General features: G+C 34.2%; 1 protein-coding gene across 1 annotated transcript; it reads left to right on the forward strand.

Moving 5' to 3' along the window:
- The first annotated feature begins 14,838 nt into the window (after window positions 1–14,838).
- On the forward strand, window positions 14,839–18,112 carry LOC149418899 (uncharacterized). The gene is made up of 2 exons (XM_089638704.1): window positions 14,839–15,233; window positions 17,082–18,112. Exons 1-2 carry the CDS (start codon window positions 14,915–14,917, stop codon window positions 17,246–17,248), a joined length of 486 nt encoding a protein of 161 aa, XP_089494830.1. The 5' UTR covers window positions 14,839–14,914; the 3' UTR covers window positions 17,249–18,112.
- The last annotated feature ends 7,341 nt before the right edge of the window (window positions 18,113–25,453 follow it).

Here is a 25,453-nt window from a genome sequence, read left to right on the forward strand (position 1 = left end):
ACACGTTGCATTCGAATATGCTTGTGTTTTTTATATACCTATGTTATATAGATGTCACCTGTGAAAGGTAACAACATCATTTAAAAAAAACTGCAATATCTGTTGGACGTAAAAGCAACACGCGCTATTGTTTCTCTATCTGCACAGACAAATTGAGCCATAGATACGCGTAGCTGAGTACAGCTAGTATGTGGATATAAAGCTTGGTGTTTTTTTCTTTCTTTAATAATTCTTTATTGATTGAAAATTTTTTAAATTTTTTTTTTTTTTTTAGACAATATAAAGATAGTCCCACGAAGCTGCCACATGGCTGCTTGTCTGCAGGTTCTATCTCAATATACAATTATAATACAGTATAAGTCTCGGGTTAGATGAAATAAATAACAGACTCTTACATACAATCATAGAACTCACTAAAGCGTCCCAAGTACACTAACAATTTGAATGGCAATACGATAACGTACATTCAAAAGTACAAAACAATATAGCACACAGATAACACACATTCAAAAATTAGACATATACGATAACACACATTGAAAGTGAATAACATCGTACTGTAGCACAATGTAATAGAATTATAATTCTAGTTAACTAAGTCAAAAATGTTTTTGTTTTTTTTTCTGGAAATCAAAAGCTTGTTAGTGAAAAAATAAAAAATAATTACATTCATTTATATTAGAATTAAGACTTTCAAATAATGTCTTTCCTTTTCTTATTTGTTTGCTCTATTTTTTATAGATATATAGATTTTTCATTTATAAGCCACACCTTTACAGTTTTCATGCTTAAACTCTTATTTTCTGAAAAAACAAATTTATTTTTGAGCTTATTAAAAATCACTGGTACACAGTACTCCAGCGTTCGGCTTCCATACTTATTTGTTATTTTAGGTATTTTCAGCCCTTTTTTTTCTGTAAGACGTGTGCTGTGGCTATGTACCAATGGTTTTTTATAAGTACTATCGCCCCAGTTATCTTTAATGGTAAGGAACCAAAATAAACCTTTTATAGGGAGCAGGCCCTCAGCACAATATAAGAGTTGCACATTGTGTCTTTGTCTATACATATTAGGTGATACAATTTTTTTTATGATAGAGATTTGCAAATTTTGTACATACTTAATATATGTCATGCTTGTATTTCCCCAGCTTCTAATTCCATATCTAAGAATAGATTCTACTAATGAGAAATATACTAGTTTGAGTGTGCTATGAGGCAAGACAAATTTTAATTTATAGAAACTGTTTGCTAGAGCTCTTAGCTGGTTACATATTTTAGTAACTTGCTTATCCCATTTAAATGTGTTATCTACTTTTAATCCCAGATAAGTATACTCGTTGACAAAATCAATTTTCTCACATTGGCAGTTAGATATTATTTTTCTATGGATGCATTCAAAGTTATGTGCGGTTAGTTTGGGAATATTCCACATTTTCAAACTTGGTGATCTGATATACATGCATTTTGTTTTCTTTACATTTATAACCAATCCTACATCGTGTGCCCATTTCAGCAGTTCATCGAAGTCGGTTTGCAATTCTTGAATCGCTATTTGAGGATTTTCATTAGATACTACAAGTGCGGTGTCATCTGCGAAAATGAATCTGCGCGCTTTTCTAAATAGTTTCGACATAGCTATGACATATATAATATATAATTTTGGACCCAAAATTGACCCTGTGATGTTTTGAATATCCACATAAATAAACGATAAATAATAAACAAACGTGCTCTAAAAAAATTTTTTGTCTAGACTAGCAACATGGGATAGATTATAGGCCTTGAGTAAACACATTCCCACAGAAAGGGATAAAATACGGGCAGTCGGTCTTTGAACTTGAGTACGTTGACAGCTCCGAGAAATCAATACAAGTCAGAAGTGATATGTGAAATTACAGTTAATTATTGAATTCAAATGGTATTAGAGAATATTGTGGAATATTGAATTAAAGTGAAAGATTATTGATCCGGTGTTTGTGTGAAGTGAAAGTGTGTTAGATTAAACGTGATTTCGTAAATATGTAGTTCAAACTAAGTGACTTGTCTTAAAAACATGGAAATGATAAAAATAATGATTGCGTTTTTAAAACAGAGTGAACGTATTTAAAGGCAGGAAGTGTTTTAATCGGGCTAGGGAGGAATTGATTTGACGAGATGGCATTCTATCCACGGAGACCGAAATCCAGAGAATTAAAAAAATCATAAACTCGGGTTCGAATCCCAACAGAGATTAGGGAGGTACAATTGTATTTACAGGAATATTTAATTACCCTTTTATAAGCGTAGGGAGGGGACCAAAATTGAACAGATAGCAAGGATTTCGCTAAAATGAGGAAAGAAGCCGATAGGGGGGGGATCGAAAATTAAAGTGATTTAGCTATATATTGTAACCAGGTAAGCTTCACGCTGAGAATGAGAGATGACTAACTGGGTGAGTTTTTTATATTATTTATTAAATTTCAGAGGACCCTTTTAAAAGACGGATACAACCGAGGTACAGGAACTAAGTTTACGACACCTGCCGCCCAAATAATGTTATCATTAAAAGGGATGTGCTAGGCGAAATGTCAATCAGCCGTGAGCGAGAGACGAGCCAACGACCTTTTCATATGTAGGCCGATAACTTTGTTTTAGGGGAACGCCTTGGAACGAGGGTCATATCGAAAATTTACCTACCTGCCAATCTGTTATTCTTTTAAAACATTACGAATCAAATCATGACGTTGTCCCTGCGGTAGGTATTGAATCGCCGACGAAACATAAAATACCTATTACAAATTAGGCCAACCAATATAAATTCGCAGTATAAAAATACCTATCTACAGGGTACCTACCACAACACTGGCGTACAATTGAAACAGCAAACACTATGGTGGATAGAGGCGGGTAGGCTATGGCAGTGTACAGTCAGTCAAAGGGGAAGTTTTGCTAGCGTATGCCCTCCCGAATTGAAAGCGATCGGATGCAACCAGACGGAACAAAATGAAAACTTTTCTTCTGTTATTTGACTTTCTAATTTAATACTTTTCATCTATTGTTTGACTTTCTAAGTTACGAATTGGGATGCACAAAAACAAATCTAAAGTCAAAAAAGGGAGATGGTAATCTCCGAAATAAAACTACCAACCGAACAACTTTTCTCAACAGGTACCTTTCGAGAGGTAGGCAGCCTCTTTAAATAAAATGCAAAAATCAAACCAATTATCCGTTTATACCTACCTGAGAGGATAGGTATTCAGTAGAAGTTACCCATACCTAATACACGAGGGTGCTAGTAACCTCATAAAATAAATACTGCAACCAAATATTAAAATACAGACAGTCCTCATCCTAAATTTGGCATTTCGAGTAGACCTTACATATATCTCACATGATAATTTGCTGAATGGGTAGGCACACAACCTATCGCTAAAAAGCAGGCTAAATGTCGACAAGATTGTCGTGTGTTATCTATGTTATTGACCTAGAAAGGGATGTAAATCCCCGACGAAGAGGGAGTTACAACGTTTTCTAGAGGTGGCACGTAACTTAGGACCTTACGTGTCACATTTTCGTGACTAGATTCGTGACAAGGGATGTCATGGTTTTCCCCTTCTACACTCAGTAAAGTAGATTATCCTGGAGGTGTTTGAGGTTGGGGCAATTCTGAAATTGGTGATGAGACCTGGTTTTCTTTATTCTGGCGTGACGGTTGCCGATTTGGAACAAGGGGAGACCCGGCCGGTTGTGATATCCAGACACGCAGATATCGATCGCCTTGCTCAAATTATCATCCATCGGTTTTGTTTGGTAAAGAGGAGGAGCCAATCTTAACTTGAAAAAAATTCATTTCCTTCCTCTCCTTCCCCTCCCAAAATATATACATGGATGGCGCCGACAACTAACACCATAAATTTATCGTATGTTCATCACACATACAAAATCTAACACTTTATTTTACTCACATAACCCTATGACAGGTAGACTCACGTAGCTAGTTTGAAGAGCAGGCGACTCAGAAAAATCAGGTTTATGAGATGGCTTCAAAACACAGCGGTAATGGATTCAACTCACTCCATCTCAAAAGAACCAAGGGATACCACACATACATAGATAACTAGGTTTCTAAACCGAGAAACAAAAAACCAACACAACGTTCGGTGAAGCCTTTTTATACTGAACCGTCACGTGAAATGAGTACGTTCAAGGTCGTACGTCACGTAGACAAACTAGGATGGACACACTTGAAGGGGTGTGTAATAAAGAGAGAGGCAAGAGATTGAAAGACGACAGGGAGGACCTTCCTACCCCGGATATATACATAACCAAAGCCTTATGGAAAAGTTACCTATGGGACTTAAAGAAAATTTATCGTAGAAAGAAGAGAAGGAAAAGTTTGAAGTAGAAAGGTCAGATCATTGCATCTGATGCCGCAAACCAGGAGAGATAGATATACAAGCTGGCTTGAATTCATTGCTGTTGTTGAGAAAAAAAAATGGATTTCATAAACCTTATTAATTCACATTAACAGCGAAAGAAATGGTACCTATCGTCAAAAATGATAACAGAGACACCGTACTTCAAAGGCAAATAGAATAAACAGACAAACCCGGAAAACACCGAAATTATTGTGACGACAAAAAACATCTAAAATGTTCATAAACAACGAAGCCGAAGGATAAACAAACATCGAAATCGGATTAATAATAACACAAGAATAAGATAGCTGGGACAAATCTAAAATAAACATTGCATTCGGATATCGTGAAGTATATGGCATATTTTATACCGTTGATATTAGAATAACTGTAAACAATTATTGTTTATTCCAGATCTAAAAGGCAGAGAATGTTTAAGTCATAAATAATAAAAGACAAAAAAAACCATCGGATCACCGCCGAGGACACAAAATAAAAACAAATCAACATGAAAATAAATAACACTCGAACATAATACAAATAACGTAAGTATTGAGATGAAACAACACTGTTTAAACAAATAACTCAGAGTTTAAAATTCGAAAATAAACAAGTGTGACATGACATATTGAATTTCTACCCATAGAGACACGAAACACTTGAAAAAGCTGAGGGCGGAAAAAAACTCACCAGTAGAACAAGCCGATAATCACGGGAACCAAAAAATAAACAGATGCTAGGTTAGAAACGAAGAACATGGGCGCTCAACATTTTGGAAGAATTAAAATAAAATTTAAAATAAAAATAAAAAATAAATACAGAGGTATTCGAGAAACGTAAATTACCTATAGTTATTTCTAATCCCATCGACTAACACGTGGAAGCGAGATTACCCGCTGGGCTTAGAACTAAAGGGAGGTTGTGATGTTTTGAATATCCACATAAATAAACGATAAATAATAAACGAACGTGCTCTAAAAAATTTTATTGTCTAGACTAGCAACATGGGATAGATTATAGGCCTTGAGTAAACACATTCCCACAGAAAGGGATAAAATACGGGCAGTCGGTCTTTGAACTTGAGTACGTTGACAGCTCCGAGAAATCAATACAAGTCAGAAGTGATATGTGAAATTACAGTTAATTATTGAATTCAAATGGTATTAGAGAATATTGTGGAATATTGAATTAAAGTGAAAGATTATTGATCCGGTGTTTGTGTGAAGTGAAAGTGTGTTAGATTAAACGTGATTTCGTAAATATGTAGTTCAAACTAAGTGACTTGTCTTAAAAACATGGAAATGATAAAAATAATGATTGCGTTTTTAAAACAGAGTGAACGTATTTAAAGGCAGGAAGTGTTTTAATCGGGCTAGGGAGGAATTGATTTGACGAGATGGCATTCTATCCACGGAGACCGAAATCCAGAGAATTAAAAAAATCATAAACTCGGGTTCGAATCCCAACAGAGATTAGGGAGGTACAATTGTATTTACAGGAATATTTAATTACCCTTTTATAAGCGTAGGGAGGGGACCAAAATTGAACAGATAGCAAGGATTTCGCTAAAATGAGGAAAGAAGCCGATAGGGGGGGGGGATCGAAAATTAAAGTGATTTAGCTATATAGTGTAACCAGGTAAGCTTCACGCTGAGAATGAGAGATGACTAACTGGGTGAGTTTTTTTTATATTATTTATTAAATTTCAGAGGACCCTTTTAAAAGACGGATACAACCGAGGTACAGGAACTAAGTTTACGACACCTGCCGCCCAAATAATGTTATCATTAAAAGGGATGTGCTAGGCGAAATGTCAATCAGCCGTGAGCGAGAGACGAGCCAACGACCTTTTCATATGTAGGCCGATAACTTTGTTTTAGGGGAACGCCTTGGACCGAGGGTCATATCGAAAATTTACCTACCTGCCGATCTGCTATTCTTTTAAAACATTACGAATCAAATCATGACGTTGTCCCTGCGGTAGGTATTGAATCGCCGACGAAACATAAAATACCTATTACAAATTAGGCCAACCAATATAAATTCGCAGTATAAAAATACCTATCTACAGGGTACCTACCACAACACTGGCGTACAATTGAAACAGCGAACACTATGGTGGATAGAGGCGGGTAGGCTATGGCAGTGTACAGTCAGTCAAAGGGGAAGTTTTGCTAGCATATGCCCTTCCGAATTGAAAGCGATCGGATGCAACCAGACGGTACAAAATGAAAACTTTTCTTCTGTTATTTGACTTTCTAATTTAATACTTTTCATCTATTGTTTGACTTTCTAAGTTACGAATTGGGATGCACAAAAACAAATCTAAAGTCAAAAGAGGGAGATGGTAATCTCCGAAATAAAACTACCAACCGAACAACTTTTCTCAACAGGTACCTTTCGCGAGGTAGGCAGCCTCTTTAAATAAAATGCAAAAATCAAACCAATTATCCGTTTATACCTACCTGAGAGGATAGGTATTCAGTAGAAGTTACCCATACCTAATACACGAGGGTGCTAGTAACCTCATAAAATAAATACTGCAACCAAATATTAAAATACAGACAGTCCTCATCCTAAATTTGGCATTTCGAGTAGACCTTACATATATCTCACATGATAATTGGCTGAATGGGTAGGCACACAACCTATCGCTAAAAAGCAGGCTAAATGTCGACAAGATTGTCGTGTGTTATCTATGTTATTGACCTAGAAAAGGATGTAAATCCCCGACGAAGAGGGAGTTACAACGTTTTCTAGAGGTGGCACGTAACTTAGGACCTTACGTGTCACATTTTCGTGACTAGATTCGTGACAAGGGATGTCATGGTTTTCCCCTTCTACACTCAGTAAAGTAGATTATCCTGGAGGTGTTTGAGGTTGGGGCAATTCTGAAATTGGTGATGAGACCTGGTTTTCTTTATTCTGGCGTGACGGTTGCCGATTTGGAACAAGGGGAGACCCGGCCGGTTGTGATATCCAGACACGCAGATATCGATCGCCTTGCTCAAATTATCATCCATCGGTTTTTTTTGGTAAAGAGGAGGAGCCAATCTTAACTTGAAAAAAATTCATTTCCTTCCTCTCCTTCCCCTCCCAAAATATATACATGGATGGCGCCGACAACTAACACCATAAATTTATCGTATGTTCATCACACATACAAAATCTAACACTTTATTATACTCACATAACCCTATGACAGGTAGACTCACGTAGCTAGTTTGAAGAGCAGGCGACTCAGAAAAATCAGGTTTATGAGATGGCTTCAAAACACAGCGGTAATGGATTCAACTCACTCTATCTCAAAAGAACCAAGGGATACCACACATACATAGATAACTAGGTTTCTAAACCGAGAAACAAAAAACCAACACAACGTTCGGTGAAGCCTTTTTATACTGAACCGTCACGTGAAATGAGTACGTTCAAGGTCGTACGTCACGTAGACAAACTAGGATGTACACACTTGAAGGGGTGTGTAATAAAGAGAGAGGCAAGAGATTGAAAGACGGCAGGGAGGACCTTCCTACCCCGGATATATACATAACCAAAGCCTTATGGAAAAGTTACCTATGGGACTTAAAGAAAATTTATCGTAGAAAGAAGAGAAGGAAAAGTTTGAAGTAGAAAGGTCAGATCATTACAACCCCTGTGGGACACCAGACCTTACAAATTTAGATTTACTCATCTCATTCAATATTTTTACCCTCATTTTTCTATTTGATAAGTAGTTATTAAAAAAAGTTAGCAGTTTACCACGGATTCCAATAATTTGTAGAAATTTTATTATTTGTTTATGGCATAGTGTATCAAAGGCTTTAGAGAAATCAATAAAAAGTACAAGTACGTGTTTTTGAGAGTTGAGCTGGGTGTTTATGAAATTAGAAAAATTATTAAGTAGTGCGTCACAGCTTTTTTTTTTCTGGAATCCGTACTGACATTCGTCAATGATACCAAATTTATTTAAATATCCATCTTGGTATATTGCTATATATTTTTCGAGAATTTTTTCCAAGGCAGGTAATAGGGAGATAGGTCTGTAATTATTTATAATTGAATGATCACCGCCTTTAAAAATAGGTCTAACAATACTAGTTTTTAATTCTTCAGGTATTTGGCAAGTATCAATTATTGTGTTTATAAAATGAGTAATTACTGGGCTCAGTATTTTTACATGTCTAACACCGTTTATTTCATTTTTCTAACTATGACAGTAAATGAGGCACAACGGTTTCAATGAGACCATACGAGCTGTTCCGAATAGCGAATAAATGCGAAAACACCACGGTTGACAGCTGTTTATTCCTAAAGCCGAACAAATTAGCCCGAAGAGTCAAACGATAATTTAACAGGAGAATGCAGAGTTAAAATGAACCGAGAACTCGAAAATGTTATTGAGCATGAGACCATTGAAAGATTATGTTGCAATTCCCGGTTTGTATCACTAACTTTTTACCACTCGAGCGATGGGTGTATGTATATAAAGGGTGTTAGGGGACGTACTTGTTTTGCTTTAACCAGTGATTCCTGACATTATTTGGAGTAAAAATTTAAAAGAAATTTAAGAATCCGGTCACTATTTTTTCATTTTTTTAACGAAGCCAAAATAAATTTCTTTCACGTGTTATCACTGTCAGTCAACCTAGTAATCGACCAACACCTCGACCCGATCCTGACTGTTCCAATCCCTATTGATTTTTTATGTTTTATTGGATTCCAACATTTTATTTACACATAATAATGTCAGGAATCACTGGTTAAAATAAGTCAACTACGTCCCTTAGCACCCATGTGGTATCTTGAATAAGTAGCGAGTGGTAACGACTATTTCAATCATTTGAATTAAAGTTTTATCCGTTCTGTTATTGTGATATGCATTGGCAAACACATTTTTTAATGTTGGAAGCCTCTGGACCTGTATTAAACATAATGATGCATATGCTAATGAACCTGGTCTACCACAATCCTCAACTCCTCCCAAAGCGACAATAATTTAGAATCGACAAGTCGGCCGTGGCCCAAAAGGTAAATAAAACCCACTTTTGGGTTAAACGTCATGACCACTTGCAACAATACAAATTAAATGATAACAGTATGGAACCTAATGTCAAGGTAGATATTTCTTAATATATTTTTTTTATTTTTTATAAACTTAAAATAGTTATTTATAAAACAAACAATTTCTGCGAGAAACCCATATTTTCAAAAAGTTCCCATATTGTGATAGATCAGTATAATCGTTTCCATTATCCAAAGTACTTCAACAATCCTTTTGTCTCTAAATATTATTGATTGGGATAGCGAAGTCCTGTTTTAACTCGACTGTTAGGCATTTCATCTGTTTTTAAATATGTTTCTTATGCTTCGTTTCCTGTTCAAGATGGTAGGCGTGTTGAAAACTGCCTTAAAGTTGGAAATTACGTTTATTCACACGAATTAAATTACTCTTCCATTAAAACTTAACCTTAATGAAAAATGTCATTAGTAAGACCCTTTAGAGTAAATTATAAATGACTAAAATGGCATAACGGTATGAAAACTTGAAATGATGGGTAGAAAGATTATATCCAGCGGTGGATAGAGCATTTAAAAAAAATGTAAATTTAGTACGAGTTTAAAAGCATTTGTGATGGAGAATTGCACAAACATATACAGTGGGTATCTGTATATAAATTAATAATTGAGCTTACATTTTAAAGGCAGCTGATTGGTGGTACATATGTCAACATCCAAATTGATTCTATTCAACAGCAAAATTGCTCTCCCCATCGCACCGGCTTGACCATTGGCAAGTTAGTCCTGCAGGCCGGGAGATGAAGAGTCCATGCTGTCGGTAGGGGAGATAACCATCAGGAACATAGAAATGAAGGCTCTCAATGATGATCGAGTTTTAAAACCACCCACGAATCAGTCTGAAGAAATGTGTAACAATGTACACAATGTGTTCATCCCTTCTGACCCGTAAATGGTTCTTTCTGAGCATACCCGAAAGAAAGTCAATAGGCCAGAACTACGGGTAGCAGCTATACTCTGATCCATAATAATCCTAGTTAATGATGATCAACAACCGCAGACCTTGTCATGAGACAAAAATGACCTGTGCCCCGCAATTTTATTACTATTTACATATAAAAATTAAACAATACAAAGACATAACAAAGAATAAACCGTCTAATAATTAATAATTACAAGTCCGAATAAGAAAAAACTACTGAACAACAATATTATCAAACGAATAAGAAATGGAAATCACTTTATTACACAAATGCAAAACAATTTTATTTACCAAGACATTAAATAGTACAATATCCAATCACAACAACAAAAAATTAAACAATTTAAAAATAAGTTTTATATAAAACGTATATTAATATAATCTTCAACCCGAATCGTGACCCCCTTATTAGGCACAAGAGTTAGTATTTTTTGATAAGGTATGACTAATAATGATCTTAAATATATATGTATAAATGTAATCCATATTCTTTATATTACAATAAAAATTAACAAAAAAAAGTTATGCAAGAATAAAACAATGTATGCAAAACAACAACAAAAACAAGAGACTTTAAAGTTCATGTCAAGCGAAATGAAGAGATTCAAGATATTTTGGAAAGTTCTGGGGGCTATTGCTAAATATGTCCGAAATCTTGCCACCACAGTGAATTTTTTTTGTTAATTTAATTAAAATCAAATTTAATAATATAATTATTACGATCTGCAAGTATTTTTTAGTTTTTGTTATTGTTACAGCTGTTTCGGCTTTCAATGCCATTTTCGAACTGTCAACACAGTTTTAAGTGACAATTGAACAGGAGACTGTAAGGTTCAAGTCAAACGAAAAGAAGAGATTTGAGACATTTTGGAAAGTTCTGGGGGCTATTGCTAAATATGTCCAGAATGTTGCCACCATAGTAGATGTTATATGGTCGACAAAAGTGACAAAGAAGATAAAAAATATATTCTGTCTTGAAATCAGTACAATTAGTTCATATATAATAAGCTCACCAATTGACAAAAATGGGTTCGCGATTAAAATGGCAAGGTTCCCATGTAAACTTTAAAATTGGACGTTTTGGTGATTTATAGAGTCGTTAGAATGATGAGTAATTTCAATGGAAAAGCTATTAATCTTGTGTCAATACGAGAAAAATGTTAAATTTCTATTGGCACTTTTTTATGAGAGATGCATGTTTAATTAGCAATGCAACAGATATTATAGCAAGCCGAATATAATAAACAGGTGCTCTCAACCTTCCCGCACATTTGATAATTTTATAACTGTATTTCATATCCAGTCATAGAATACCCATTGTTTTAATGTATCGTGTTTGTTGGCGAAATCACAAAATATTTATGTGATACCACAAAGTCACTGTCCAGAGCTAAAAGAACTTTGGCATGATGGAATGTGAGAAACGTTCTGTGGCTGAAGAACGTGGAGGTGGGAGGGAGAAGGGTATAGAATTTTGGGTATCTGGCGAGGAGGCACGAAATGAAAGATGTTAAGAAGGTCACAGTGTTTTATTTGAGTCAGGTTGCCGTATGTGAGATGACTTGAGGACCGATGATGAAGACTCCGGATGACGATGGCCGGGGCCAAGGCGCTGTTTTGATCCCGATGGAGTCCATGATCGAACCGTGCAAAGCCGGGTTTTATCGCCCCACGCGCCGTGGAGGGGCGCGGGTTGTCACTCGCAGAGTATTGTAAATTGTTTAACGACTGATGGCTGACTGACTGTCGAGAAGGAAGAGGGAAAAATGAATTATTGGGAAGCAACTGATTCTTCATCTTATCTTTCTAACAATTCGACCGAATTTTCTAATTTGAATAGAGATCTCTCAAAATGTAAGAAAACGTTTTCTGTTTTTTTTTTACTCCGTGGAATTGAATTTGGTAAATTATGGAAGTAAATATTTTAAAATCAGTTCCCGGCGTGCGCAAGTAAATTTTATTTGATCCGGAAATTTCACAATTTATTAATTAAAAATAATATATCTATAGTACATTTGAGGCATGTTCCAGAAAGGAAGATATTCTCTATCGCCCGGTGAAAGACCACCATTCAGAATCGAAACGTTGCTTGAAACGGCTTTAGCCGTGTCAGGTGGCCAGTTCACATTCTTCTTCCTCATCTTCCCACTACCATCAGCAAATATTGGTAAAATCTTGTGAAATGGAGGACTTAGCGAGTCGAAGAATTTGTCACGACGCGTTCTAGTGATAATTATTAAAGTACGTCCTGTGATAATTATTGATGGTCCTGTTTATGGCAGCATTATAAGTTAATCAGATTTTCATCACAATAATAAAACGTGACGATGAAAACATATTAATAATCACGTTCAAAGAGACATATTATAACAATTATTTAACATTTATCTGAGATAATTACTAATTACTAATAACACAGACACCTAATTATAATACAATTAAAGACATCATTAAACCCTTTGATGTTAGGAGCATCAGGAAAAACATGTGAATATAATTCATCTCTTTTAATTATATTTAGATGAGAGATAAAGCGAAAACCTTCAACTGACCTCCAACTCTCCTGACGCTCAACTAAAACTTGTGAATCCGGTCTAGCGCACTGCCTATCACGTTCTAATAGTGGAACAGGCTTTGACGCGATATTATTACGCAGTGGCGCCTCTAATTGTAGCTCTATGTCTTTTTACAATGTGTCAGGTAAAATATTATCAACAAAAAGTATTTCAAATTGACTGAATTCAATCATATAAATATTGTACTATATTTCTTCAACGCGATGGTCTTAAGACAGGTAGGTACCTACTAGAAGGATAAAATGGAGGATTTTATAAATTTCAGCATAAATTATATCGTAATATGTGACAAAATAAATATGTTAAAATATTGTTAACCTTTTGCCTGCGGCTTTCATACAAACGTCATAGGAAGAATAGGATAAGTTTAAATGTTCTGAATCCAATTTTTATTCGATTAAGTTATTAAAGAGCTGACTGTTAAAAACAAGGTACCCAAAAACCATGAATACCATTAAAATATGTGGAATATTTTTTCAGGTTATGATTACTAAAAATATGTAATTTTGATATATTTTCACTCTTAATTATTGATTTCGAAAATGGCACACTTTAAATGGTCATCGAAAATGTATTTGTCAACATAATAATATAATAAAAGTATCTTCATATCGTAATTTTTTTCGTGAGTTAACAAACACTGAAAATACCCTTTTTTTAAATAAAGGCAAACATTCCCGGGTTACTAATAACCTGACAATATTTAAAAAATCTCCTACTACCACCTTGCAATGTCCATGCCCTTGGGGAGAATGTCTACACTCATTAACCACCTTATTTAACATCAAGAGATAGACATCTTTCACTGAAACTTCGGTGACTTCAAGATTGCAATGAATATGTTTTTTGCACAATTCTGCTTCTAAAGTGATGTAATAAAAAATGTGACTGTTAATTTTGTGAAATGTTTCTCAAAATAAACAAATAATATAAACATCTGAAATTGAAATCTCGAATACCTTGTTTTCACTTGACCCAAACTACATTGCGTCTTGTTTTTATGTTGTTTTAAATTCTTGATTTTTTTAAAATTAATTAATTAATATCAAATTTAATAATATAATTATTAAGTTTTGCAAGTATTTTTTGGTTTTTCTTATTGTTACAGCTGTTTCCTGGTGGCCTTGAAAGCCGAAACAGCTTTAACAATAACAAAAACCAAAAAATACTTGCAGAACTTAATAAATATATTATTAAATTTGATTTTAAATAAATTTTTTTAATGGAGTGCTACGAATTAAACAAAACAACAATAAATATTTGAATTCTAGCTTTATTCTTAAATTTTGGTGTACACCGTTATTGTACGGTCAAAATTAAGTTTTCTATATTAACCTCTGTTTGTTAGGTAAATAAAATAATCAATCAATAAATCAAATCTTATGAAGAGTGACAATGGTTTTTTTTTCAATTTTGCAGTTATTTCTTATATTATCTCTTTTTCCGATTATTATTGACAATAAAACCAAAATAAATAAGTGTATCATCAACGATTTTGATCGAATTACTGGGCAAAAACTGTCAATATCAATCACTGTATATAGTGTTATATTTCTTGGTTCATTTAAAATTCTGTGTAATATGTCGATGGGTGATTTGATTGGTAATATTTTTCAACTATTTATACTTTTGTAATACGGTGACTGCACCAAAACTACCCATATTCAAAGTCAATATTTCCTATTTAAGCGAAGAATTGTTACCCATTTTACCCGTACATATTTAAATGTTGGTCTCGTTGCGGTGATATATATGTGTCCTCCGCACTAAAAAGTTAACAAGGTTTCCGTGACAGGTTTCTTTTAATTCGTTAGGCTTGTGATAAAACCTGCTACAGCCAGCGAAAAACTATCAGTTCCGAGTCATCTGCTAATCTCGTGATACCTGGACCAAACATTCAAAACGCACAGTTAGTTCACCAAGAGTTATATTGAAGTGAAAATGCGTTCCATTATATCATTTTTCTTGCTCAGTTTGTCGGTGTTCTTTGTGTGCGGTAGAGAAATTGTCCTTTTGCAGAACGAGGATGGAACTTTTGAAGAGTTACCGCAGTTCTTGGAGCCGCCCAAAGCCGACCAGGTGTCTGAGTACGATTCCTCCACTCTGGAAGTGAAGAAGGACGTTGGGAGGAAGAAGTATAAACCAGAAGAAGAGGTTAAGAAGAGTTACGAATGGGTAGAGGGAGAAGACTTCAAACAATGGGAAATCAACTGTCTCATGGACCAGGGGAAATGCAATCAAAAACTTGAAAATATTAAAAGTAAGATATATCACCATTATCAAACATATTACTTTCGGCTGTTGGTCTATCTGTGAGTGGTTGTAACTTTGGTTTTGTCATTTTCAAAATTGGAACCGATTATGCCAAGAATTTGAAATTTTAAATGTGAAATGTGTATTTCTTTTGTTTTATTTTCTTATTGATAATCTTGGCATGCAAGATTTCTTCACAGGCAGATTTCGTGAGTTTTCAAGGGTCTGCGCTTTTTTTCCATTTTTAAAAGCATTATTAACTAACCAGAATTCTAACTATATTCTTCAAATAAAAAAACAAAATTATATTTGCTTAGCAACTGTCACACCTATTTATCACCTTGGTTTAACTTTAGATGCAAGCTTACTTTTCGGGAACACCACTAGAATTACCGATAAACTTGTCGAATTCCGCTTCACGGCTTCATAGGTTAAAAAATCATAAATAGGAATTGGTTTCCACTTAATTACTACAAGTAACAACTATTTATATCGGGGGAGATGGTAAAAGATGCATTAAAATTACATTTTTTTTCTCAATCAAAGTTAAGTTTGAAGGTTGAAAATAACCCAAACTAACAATCTAAAAACCAATTTTGAGCATGTTTACTTAAACCTCCGACATAACTCCTTTAGATATTTAGTTTAAAATCAAATGTTGTTTTTTTAAAGACCGTCTGCGCGAAGCGGAATTCAACAATTTTACCGAATTACATTTGACTTCAAAAACATAAATACCCTCAGAGCTCTTACTGTTCCTTGGTTCCTGCCCCCATCCTTCATATAATTGTATCAATTGGTCTCAAATAATATTCTTCGTATTGAATCCATTCAAGATCGGTTGTTAAAAGGGATAGTCAGGAGGTTAGGATTTGAAAAAGACTACTCAAACGATGAAATTGAACTAACTAACTAAACCTTTCTCCTTTTGAAGGCCGTAGGACAAAATTGATCTTATTTGTTAGCCGTTTATAAGTTTCTGTATTAATATATTGAGGAACGATATTGAGTAAAATATATGACCAGATCGAAAACCGAACACCCATCACCCCAGTAGACATTATGACGACTTCATCAATGGTCTATGTCTAATGCCTTTGATTTTAGTTATGAGGTAGCGAGTTCGATTCCCTCCAAGTGAATTCCCTCGAAAATACCTTTATATTATAGGTATCGTGATGTTGTCCGCTAAGTTCGACCGACGTCAGAGAAAAGGCTTTACAGTTATGTTTTATGAATAAATTTATATAACCTCATTAATTAATCTCTCGATAAGAAAGTATTCTTGGTTAGGCACCGTGTGTTCCATTTATTATTGACTGTCAAAATCAAGAAACTCTCAACCTGCATTCACGAAAATTCATCAATAATTCTTTTGTTTATTTTGTGGTTGTCTGAATTCATATCAAATTAGTTCCGGCTTTGATAATGACGTTTTTTCTGTTAGAATCTTGAAATATGATATTATTATATTTAGGTACTTTATCGCTTGTCTGAATTCTTTACACAATCAGCCCAAATTTTGAAAATGATACTTAAATTCAAAGCAAATTTGAGTTCACTGAACCAAACTTCAGGCACGAATAACTAACGCACATCACAGACAACCGAATTTAGTGTGTGACGCATTAATGTAAAAGTATTTATACGATAATATACAAATAAAGCAGAAAATCAGTATACTCGCCATTGCAACGTCATTTTCATCATGAGCTGTGGAAATTTTAAATATTTAGTATTTCTTGAAATAAAAGATTCAACAGAGTATTCGTATATATATGCTTTTATGTCCATCAATTAGATCCCAGCAACATGTATGATACCGAATACTGATCTTGTTATTTTTTTCTTTCAGATACTATCCTGAGTGCATTATCTGATGGCTGCAAGTCCTGCAGCGTCTCTGAGAAGCTCCTGGCCGGGAACGCCGCAGCCATCATGATGTTCAGGCAACCAAGGGTGTGGCAGCAATTCATCGGGAAGTACGACAAGGATCAGGTCTTCATGAAACAACACTCATAAATGGCAATTCCTATTCGATAACACCCATCAAACTAGCTATTAGAAGCTACTGGAATACCACCGCCACCACAATATTCAATGAGAAGTACGACAAAATTATTTGATCATCGATTTTGGCAACATTTCTCCGAGACGTACGACAAACTCTTTGTCTCGAACAAATTGTTATTCTCGAGTGTATTCGACATTTGTTTCATATTATAAAACAATAGTAGCTCCAGAATTTTCACCGACATCACGATGTTTAGGTAACCATACGTACGATAGACATTTCATCAGGTTCGATAAGGACATCTCATTCATCGAGAAGTCATCTCATTAATGTACCTAATAATTAGCTAATAGTAGCTTCTGGATTGCCACTGCCATCACGATGTTCAAACATAAGAAATTTGGCAACAATTCATTGGGAAGTCATCTCACGTATTCACCTAATGATTAGCAAATAGTAGCTTCTTGAATGCTGCCATCACGATGTTCAAACATTCGAAATTTGGTAACTATTCATCGGGAAGTCATGTAATTTATGCACCTAATAATTGGCTAATGTAGCTTCTTGAACGTTGATACAGTCATGAATATCACAAGAAACAGTCATTTGTAAAGCAAAACATGTAAACTGTTCATTTTTCATGTATCCTAATTATACGCTGATAGTTTCCCGATTTCATTTATTCATTTCCCACGATTTGTTGTCATCATTATTATTGGGTAGTAGTCACTCAATGGTCAATTATCTCTGCTGAGGTACTTACGATATACCTACTTATTTTCTAAGTAGTTTTAAGAATGTACATAAAACGATATTAATTAATTGTAAATAGATGTAATAAAAAAATAACACCATCGAATGTGATCCAATTACCAATGTCTTTTATTTATTTTATAATATTATTTTTGAAGTTACGAGAGTAATAATTCGAACGCGAAAAAAATATTATGCCTAAAATGCAGCTACCGAAAGACAAAGAACAGAACTAAACGAAATCCTAATGAAACTTGAAAAATTACCTCTTAGCAGTCAAACTTTATAAAAAACCAACCAGCATAAAAAACATAGTTTTTTTTACTATATAAACCTATTTTTAATTTATGATCTAGCTGCGTCATCTCTTGGATCAGTAGCCAAATTAAAAAAAATGGTTTTTACTGAAAATTGCACCTTTTACTTCAGGGATTGGATCTTAACTGCTGCGAAGTTTTAAAATGTATTTTAAAATTTAAAAACAAAATGGTTGATCGAACCTTCCTTCCTAAGGACTGGAGTTACCCGTGCTAACAAGTGCGCCAAATCACGATTGAGTAGAATCGACATTTATTTCGTATATTAATAGTTAATGTCATCCAATTTCCGCGTATATATGTCCGCGTGTGTACCGACAACGAGTCTTACCTGTTGAGCTTCTGAGAGACAGTTTTGATGCTCACTGCCTCGAAAACTTTGATCCACCATCAATAGGATAGGCCTACAGCCACTGTTATGTGAATGATCATCTTAAGGGCGATGTTTACTAATCATTTTCAATTTCATGATAACTTGACAAGAGTATTTAAAGGTTCGTTATGGATGTTGTTTTGGATGACGATTATTAGTTTACCAATATTCTACAGGCCAGTGGAATCCCTCAATAATTATAATTTAAATATTTTTCTTCCGGAATCAAATAGTTAGCAATGATCTGGTCAAAATAATGCTTGCCTATCAGGATTAAAATTAAAGGTTTTGGATCACGAGGTCTAGCACAGAGAAATCGATAACTTTACAATATCGAATCGATAGGCGTAAAACTACCGACGATTTTACACTGATTTTCCGAGCACGGTTACAATTATTTGCGTCTTATTATTAATGAAGTTTACAGATCGTGTAAACAGGGCCGGCCCGGAGCCTAACGGTGCCTGGCGCGAGTAAAATTTTGACGCCCCTTGTCAAAACCAGTAGACGCATAGGTGATCACTGCAATCAATAATATTCGGATGATTTGGATTTTTATGTAGCGCCGTTTTTGTGAAAAATAATCACAAGGGCGATTAGGACTGTGACGTGTTTGGTATTATCAGCGCCTTGACAATGAATAATTGTCAAAAAAAATAATAATTGCGGGCTGCTCCAATTGCGCCCTCATAGAGGCCGGCCCTGAATGTAAAAGATTTCTTTCAGTTCTAATAAAAAATATTCCAGGTCATAAAACAACATTCGGACAAAGAAATTATATTTATTTTGCGACGAAACTCCACAACATCCTTCCCCCTGATATAAAGCGAATTGGAAATTTGAATGATTACAAATCAAGAATAAAAATCTGGCTAAAAGAGATTTATGAAAAAACTCTGAAAAAAATATTAAAAATGACATAGAAAACTAATAAAACAGAAATGAATAACTTTAGTCCGCCTCAGCACAGATCACCCTAGTGAGGAGAACTAAGAAATACAATTTACTATACATATATTTAATATCATATTTTGTATGTACAGTGTTTAAATAGCTTAGTTAGTTTACCTACATTCATTAATAAGCCTATTATTTTGCACTACAAACGACACTATCCAAAAAGTTATGCATATTGACAGCTTTCCCGACTAAAATCAGCCGCTTTTGCTTGCCGACTCTCTGAATCATATTCTGACCGTGCTGGCAAATATCGCTAACTTACTGTAGATAACGGATTTGGTCAATACCGCATTGACTTCGGCCTTTACATTCGTCCGTGCTAGACCTCTAGACCTGTCCGCTGACAGGTAAAACTTATAATAAAAATAACTTCATGCAAGGACATGGTGTTATTTTAGTAAATATTTGGAAGTTGACACCTTGTTCTGACCCTTTTGTACCGGATCAACCTTGATATACACGTGGAGGTTGTTTTTTAATATGACAATTATGCAAGGTAACTGGTATTTATACTGATAAACTGATAAAAAAATAACATTACTATTTGGAATTTCTTGACGAGCAATAATTGTCGAATAAACAAACGGACCAGTGTTAAACGGAATGGTCACCGGTACAAAAGCAAATCTATCTAATTTACTTGTGATGTCCCGAAAGAAACCATTCATCTGTTCTGAATGCAATTACTCATGTTATCCAAATTGACCCTGGTAATAAATTACATCTTTGCAATTCTTTCAAGGATAATGAAACCATCCTGTCACTTCGAATGCATTCAACAATGTTCTCCAAATTTGTTTTGACAGCATCGCCATTCCATTGTAAGAATATTATGTACTAAATACACAATTTGGCTTTCCTGAAACAGGAATCCTTCCCAGTTGGACAGACAAAGGTTCATTTTGTTTTGTATTGTTTGTAATTTATGTATATATAAATAAATAAAAAAATAAATAAATCTATCTATAAATATATGCATACCTACATAAATATGTGGGTGGGTGACTTTGTATAGTATACAAATCTAGAGTTTTGCGTTTCCTGCGATGGCGGTATCCCGTTAGTAATCCTACCAGTTCGCTTAATGAGTTTCAGTCCATATAAGTATAACATTACCTAGTTTTTTCTAAAGCAGAGGTTCCCAAAGTAGTCTGTATCTGTATTGACCCCCAAGAGATGATTTCGGCTTGATGGTGGTTCATGTGGGAAAATATTTTTCCGAAAAATATTTTTAGGAAAACATTTTTTTAAGATAATCTCTGGAACTGTACATCATCCACCTATTTTGAAAGAGATTAACTTATATGTCCCAGACAAGTATACTCGTGGAAGGTCCCATACCCTTTTTTATGCTCCAAAAGCGAGGACTTCTGCCTATCAGAACGCCCCAGTCAACAGAGAGACTGAACTGCTCAACGAGTCTGCATTGACCATCGACATTTTTAACGTAACCTACAGGCAGTTTAACAATTATCTTTTGACGTATGTCACAAAGTAGTGAAACTGACCTTTTTATGTGTTTTGCTATACTTTTTGTCTAATTTTTAATTTTCTCCATAATGTATTGGTGAATAACCGTTTTACGGAGAACATGAAAAATAAATAAATAAATAATGTCAATGAGGAAAAAAATGGTGGCCCACGAAATTTATATGAGGGTACCCCCGCTTAAATCAAGCGGACACCGTTTATATCAAGTCATCATCAACATTCAGGCGTTCCGTAAATGACATAGTACACCCAACACAGATAACACAGTTTATATAATGCTAATAATAGACATAGAAATTACATATTTGATCTTTCGTAAAATTGTTTATTGAGGTGCATAAATGAGGTCTACGTTCCTTTTCTTGTCAGCATTAATGTATTGAAGCAAAACATTGCACTTTTGACAAATGTCCAGGGTAATGACGTTTTGGTCTACTTTCAACATTTAAATGTACATTTACACAGACTTTAAAACTAGGTTTGAGTACGTTTTGACGATGAAAATGGAAATAATAAAAATAATAACTGATTGGAATACGCAATAACGAAGAACTTAAGGGGCAGCTTTAGAGTTCTAGCTTCAGAAAGAAATTCCAGTTGCTTATCCTACTTTTTAGACATTTTTATTTTGTGTTACTCCTGATAAGGGCGCCCCTGTGCACATTTAATGACAGGGGAACTATATCGCCACCGGTTGTTCAGCTGGTAAGGGAAAGAAATCTTCATTAATTGATAATCACATTTGACGTTAATAAGTTTTGGAAAATTCAATATTTTTACGGTAAAAAAAATTCGACAAGTGGTCTACGGGGCAAAAAGTTTGGGAACCTCTAGTCTAAAGTCTGGGATATTAGATGCCATTTAATATAATAAAAATTCCGTCATATTTACAGTAAATAGGTAGGTGTCGATTACCAGTCACCATGTACAGCTTTGTTATGTTTTCCTTAGGTTCGCGTGTACCGAGATCTTGAGGGTCAGCGTAGGTTTGATTTTATCTCCGTAGACGACTAAAGAATATTAATTTAATGAGACGGTAATACCGTAAGAATTCAGTACACGTGCACTCTACACGTACTTAGTAAATGTAAATACAAGCCTAAACTGTAAAAGAACAACAACAATAACAAAACATGTAAAAAATATGTGCCTTTGGTAAAAAATACTATTGTAAAAAAAATATCGTTTTGTCCTTTGTCAAGTTGTCGACAAACAAAAATTAAGTAGGTACCTATTTAGGTTTACGCAAAGTCTGAATTTATTTCATTGGTAAAAACTGCAGAACAAAATTAGACAGTTTATCGGCAGTTAACGTTTTTATTGTGTTTTAATTTGTTTTTTTTAAATTTTTTTTATTGAATAATTAAAATAATTACAAAAGAAAATTTACATTAGGTTTCTACATAGTATGAGATTTGAATACTACTCTTCGACGGAAGCGTTAGCTGGTGTTTTGTAAAAGTGTACAGTACATTATTTTAGTTATTTATAAGTATTTAATAATATGATGGGTACATGTTTAGTGCTCTAGTAAATAGTTTAAACGTTTCACGTGCTCTAGTAAATACAATCCAGTGAGCAAGTAAAAAATAATTTTATTACCTTTTCGGTAAATGTGACAAAAATGTAAGAATATAAAACGTAATATATGTACCTATCTAAAAATAATTTAATTGGTAGAAACATGATATTATTTATATACTCGTATTTGGAGAAGAAATTGTCACTTGTGAAAAATGAGTAGAGGTTATTTTTAATATCAATTCATAAGGAAACATCTTTTTGATGAGATTGTCGTTAAATTATTTTTTCAGAGTGTTCAACGTTTGGATTTTGTTTGGTTTTGAAAATGGCAACCGTAATAATAAAAGTCATTTAAATTAAATCTACTGAAGTTTTCCCAAACCTTGAAAAATCGTCAGTGTATAAAAAAACCATGCTCCCAAAATATTCTAATCTATAAAGAAGCCGACGGATCTCTCGAAGATAATAAATTTTAATAGACTTAACGACTTATAAAAATAAATATGCTATTTCATAGTCAAGCATCCTGTGAAAAATTTAAATTGTTTATCTGAAACTCGCATTTTTTCAAGATTATAGATTTTTTACGAGTTTTTAAGCTTCTTAATAAAAATTATTGCACCCAAATGCATTTGTACGATCCATTAGGTTTTTACATACATATTTAAAAAAATGGTTAACCTATGAAAAGCTGGATTTAAATCAAATTTCATTTTAAACTGGCCTCGCATGTGTGGGTTTTATTGTTTAGGTATGTTATTAAATGTACGTATTTATAATATAAGTTGGTTTTTGTTAATAATGTTTTTTTTCTTTAAAAAAATCTTTTTTGTAATCTAGGTAAAAATTACTAACAAAAAATGTAATTTAGTAATGCGCATATATTCTGGAATCCTGCGTCGTAAATTTATCGACAAAAATTCTGACCCTTTTAAATATATTATTTAAAGTCAATGTCAAGCCTTTCTGTTCATGAAACAGATACTTATATTAATTTTGTTAAAGAAAGGTTAAAGAAGATACTTCTATATATCCCTGATCAATTTTTTTAAACAGCTATATAGGAAGAGATATTTATATCGGGGCCGTGAAACTTAACACAATTTTCGGACAAAGTTAGATAACTAAAATGACGTGTTCATACATTGTTGTACTGCACAGGAATCAAAACTGAATTTTTTAGGCTCAAAGTCACATTAGCGGACTAATATGCTACGTGAAAAGGAATGTTTCCCGAAGAAAATTGAGTTTTCCGGTGATGTCAAATCAATGTTGTCCTGACGCCTAAATAGGCAAGGAGAACTTTACAACGGAAATTTAAAAAATCTCTTAAAAAACAGCACACCGGTTATCTAAAAGCAATTTACATAAATTTGACGTAATATAAATGCGTAGTGCGTAAATACGTAACATTATTATAATGTTTGTAGTTAATTTGATGATCTTCAGGTTTACAGTATTGAATCTGAAATATCACTTTCCCCACCTTAACTTTAATGGGACTATAATATTTCTTATTACATGACATACGGTTAAAATCTTAAATAAGGTATATTACCTATACTTAGGCTCAGCAATCGCCGGTTAAAATCCTACGGCCTCTGTATATTGTAGTAGGTAGTATGGCCACGATAATAATGTCGCACAAGAGTCCTAACTGCTCCCAACCATCTGGAGCCAGTGAGACTATGGTACCCCAATTGACAAATGTTGTAAAGCTGGAGGTAGCGGGGAAGGGAAGGAGATGGGGAAGAGTGAGGTGAGGGTTTACCTGGCTATTCAGATCTGGTCACCAAACACGGATAAAGTCATTTCAAGCCACGTTTCAATTCTGAATGGTGGTATTACACCAGGGCTATACTGAGAGTATCTTCCACTCTGTATCATGCCGCAAGTATAATTTATATATTGTAAAATAACACAAATTAATCAAATAAAATTTACCCTAGGCTTGCTAGTCGAGAGCCTTACCCCTCGACCACGGAAGTCGGATAAATAGACCCACAGATCTAGTCTAACAAATGTAGGTACTGTATTATTTTTGGATCAATTAGATACCATTAGTGCCACCTGTGAAGGTTAGGTTATAGTATTTATGAAAGGTTCTCGCCTCTGCTATTTGTTTGTATTTAAATCACGTCGGCAAGGACAATTCATGTTTTGCGGCCTTTTGAATTGAAGTTTGTCAACTGTCTTTTCATATAAAAGGTTAGGTTTCATTAAAAACGCTCTCTTGCTCAAAAACAATCAAAGGTTTCACTTTTCCTAAAGAATCACAGGAACTAGCCTTTACCTAGAGTATTTTACTGTAAAAAGTGCCCATTCATATCATGTGAAAGTGTATATTCGTTTTGAATAAAATAATTCAGTTTGCTCTCAACTATATCGAAGTTTAATTAAAAGGACCCTAACTTATAACAGGTACATTGTGTACCTTTCTTCATAATTATTAGTAAATATTAGTGCAAATTTAGGATTTATAAAGCTGAAAGTATTTACAAAAATTATATTTGCCTCAGGATTTCAAAAACAAACATTGGCAATTTAATAGGCGATCATAAATTTACATTTTAAGTCAACACAGTTAGTCAACTTGAAAAATTATGACATCTGTCTAGAATTTGCACGAAAGAAAAACAGATTTATTTTGTACTTTAAAGCTTGTCTGAATAAATTTTTCCCAACATCAGTAACAATTTTGAGTTCATTGAACCAGAGTTACAAACACAACCGAATTAGTATTGATATTGAAATAAGTATGAGCTCCAATTATGCAAATAAGGAGAATATTTGAC

This window comes from Hesperophylax consimilis, chromosome 13 (assembly GCF_061612785.1).
Source record: "Hesperophylax consimilis isolate HC1 chromosome 13, BYU_Hcon_1.0, whole genome shotgun sequence".
NCBI classification, from domain to species: Eukaryota; Metazoa; Arthropoda; class Insecta; order Trichoptera; family Limnephilidae; genus Hesperophylax; species Hesperophylax consimilis.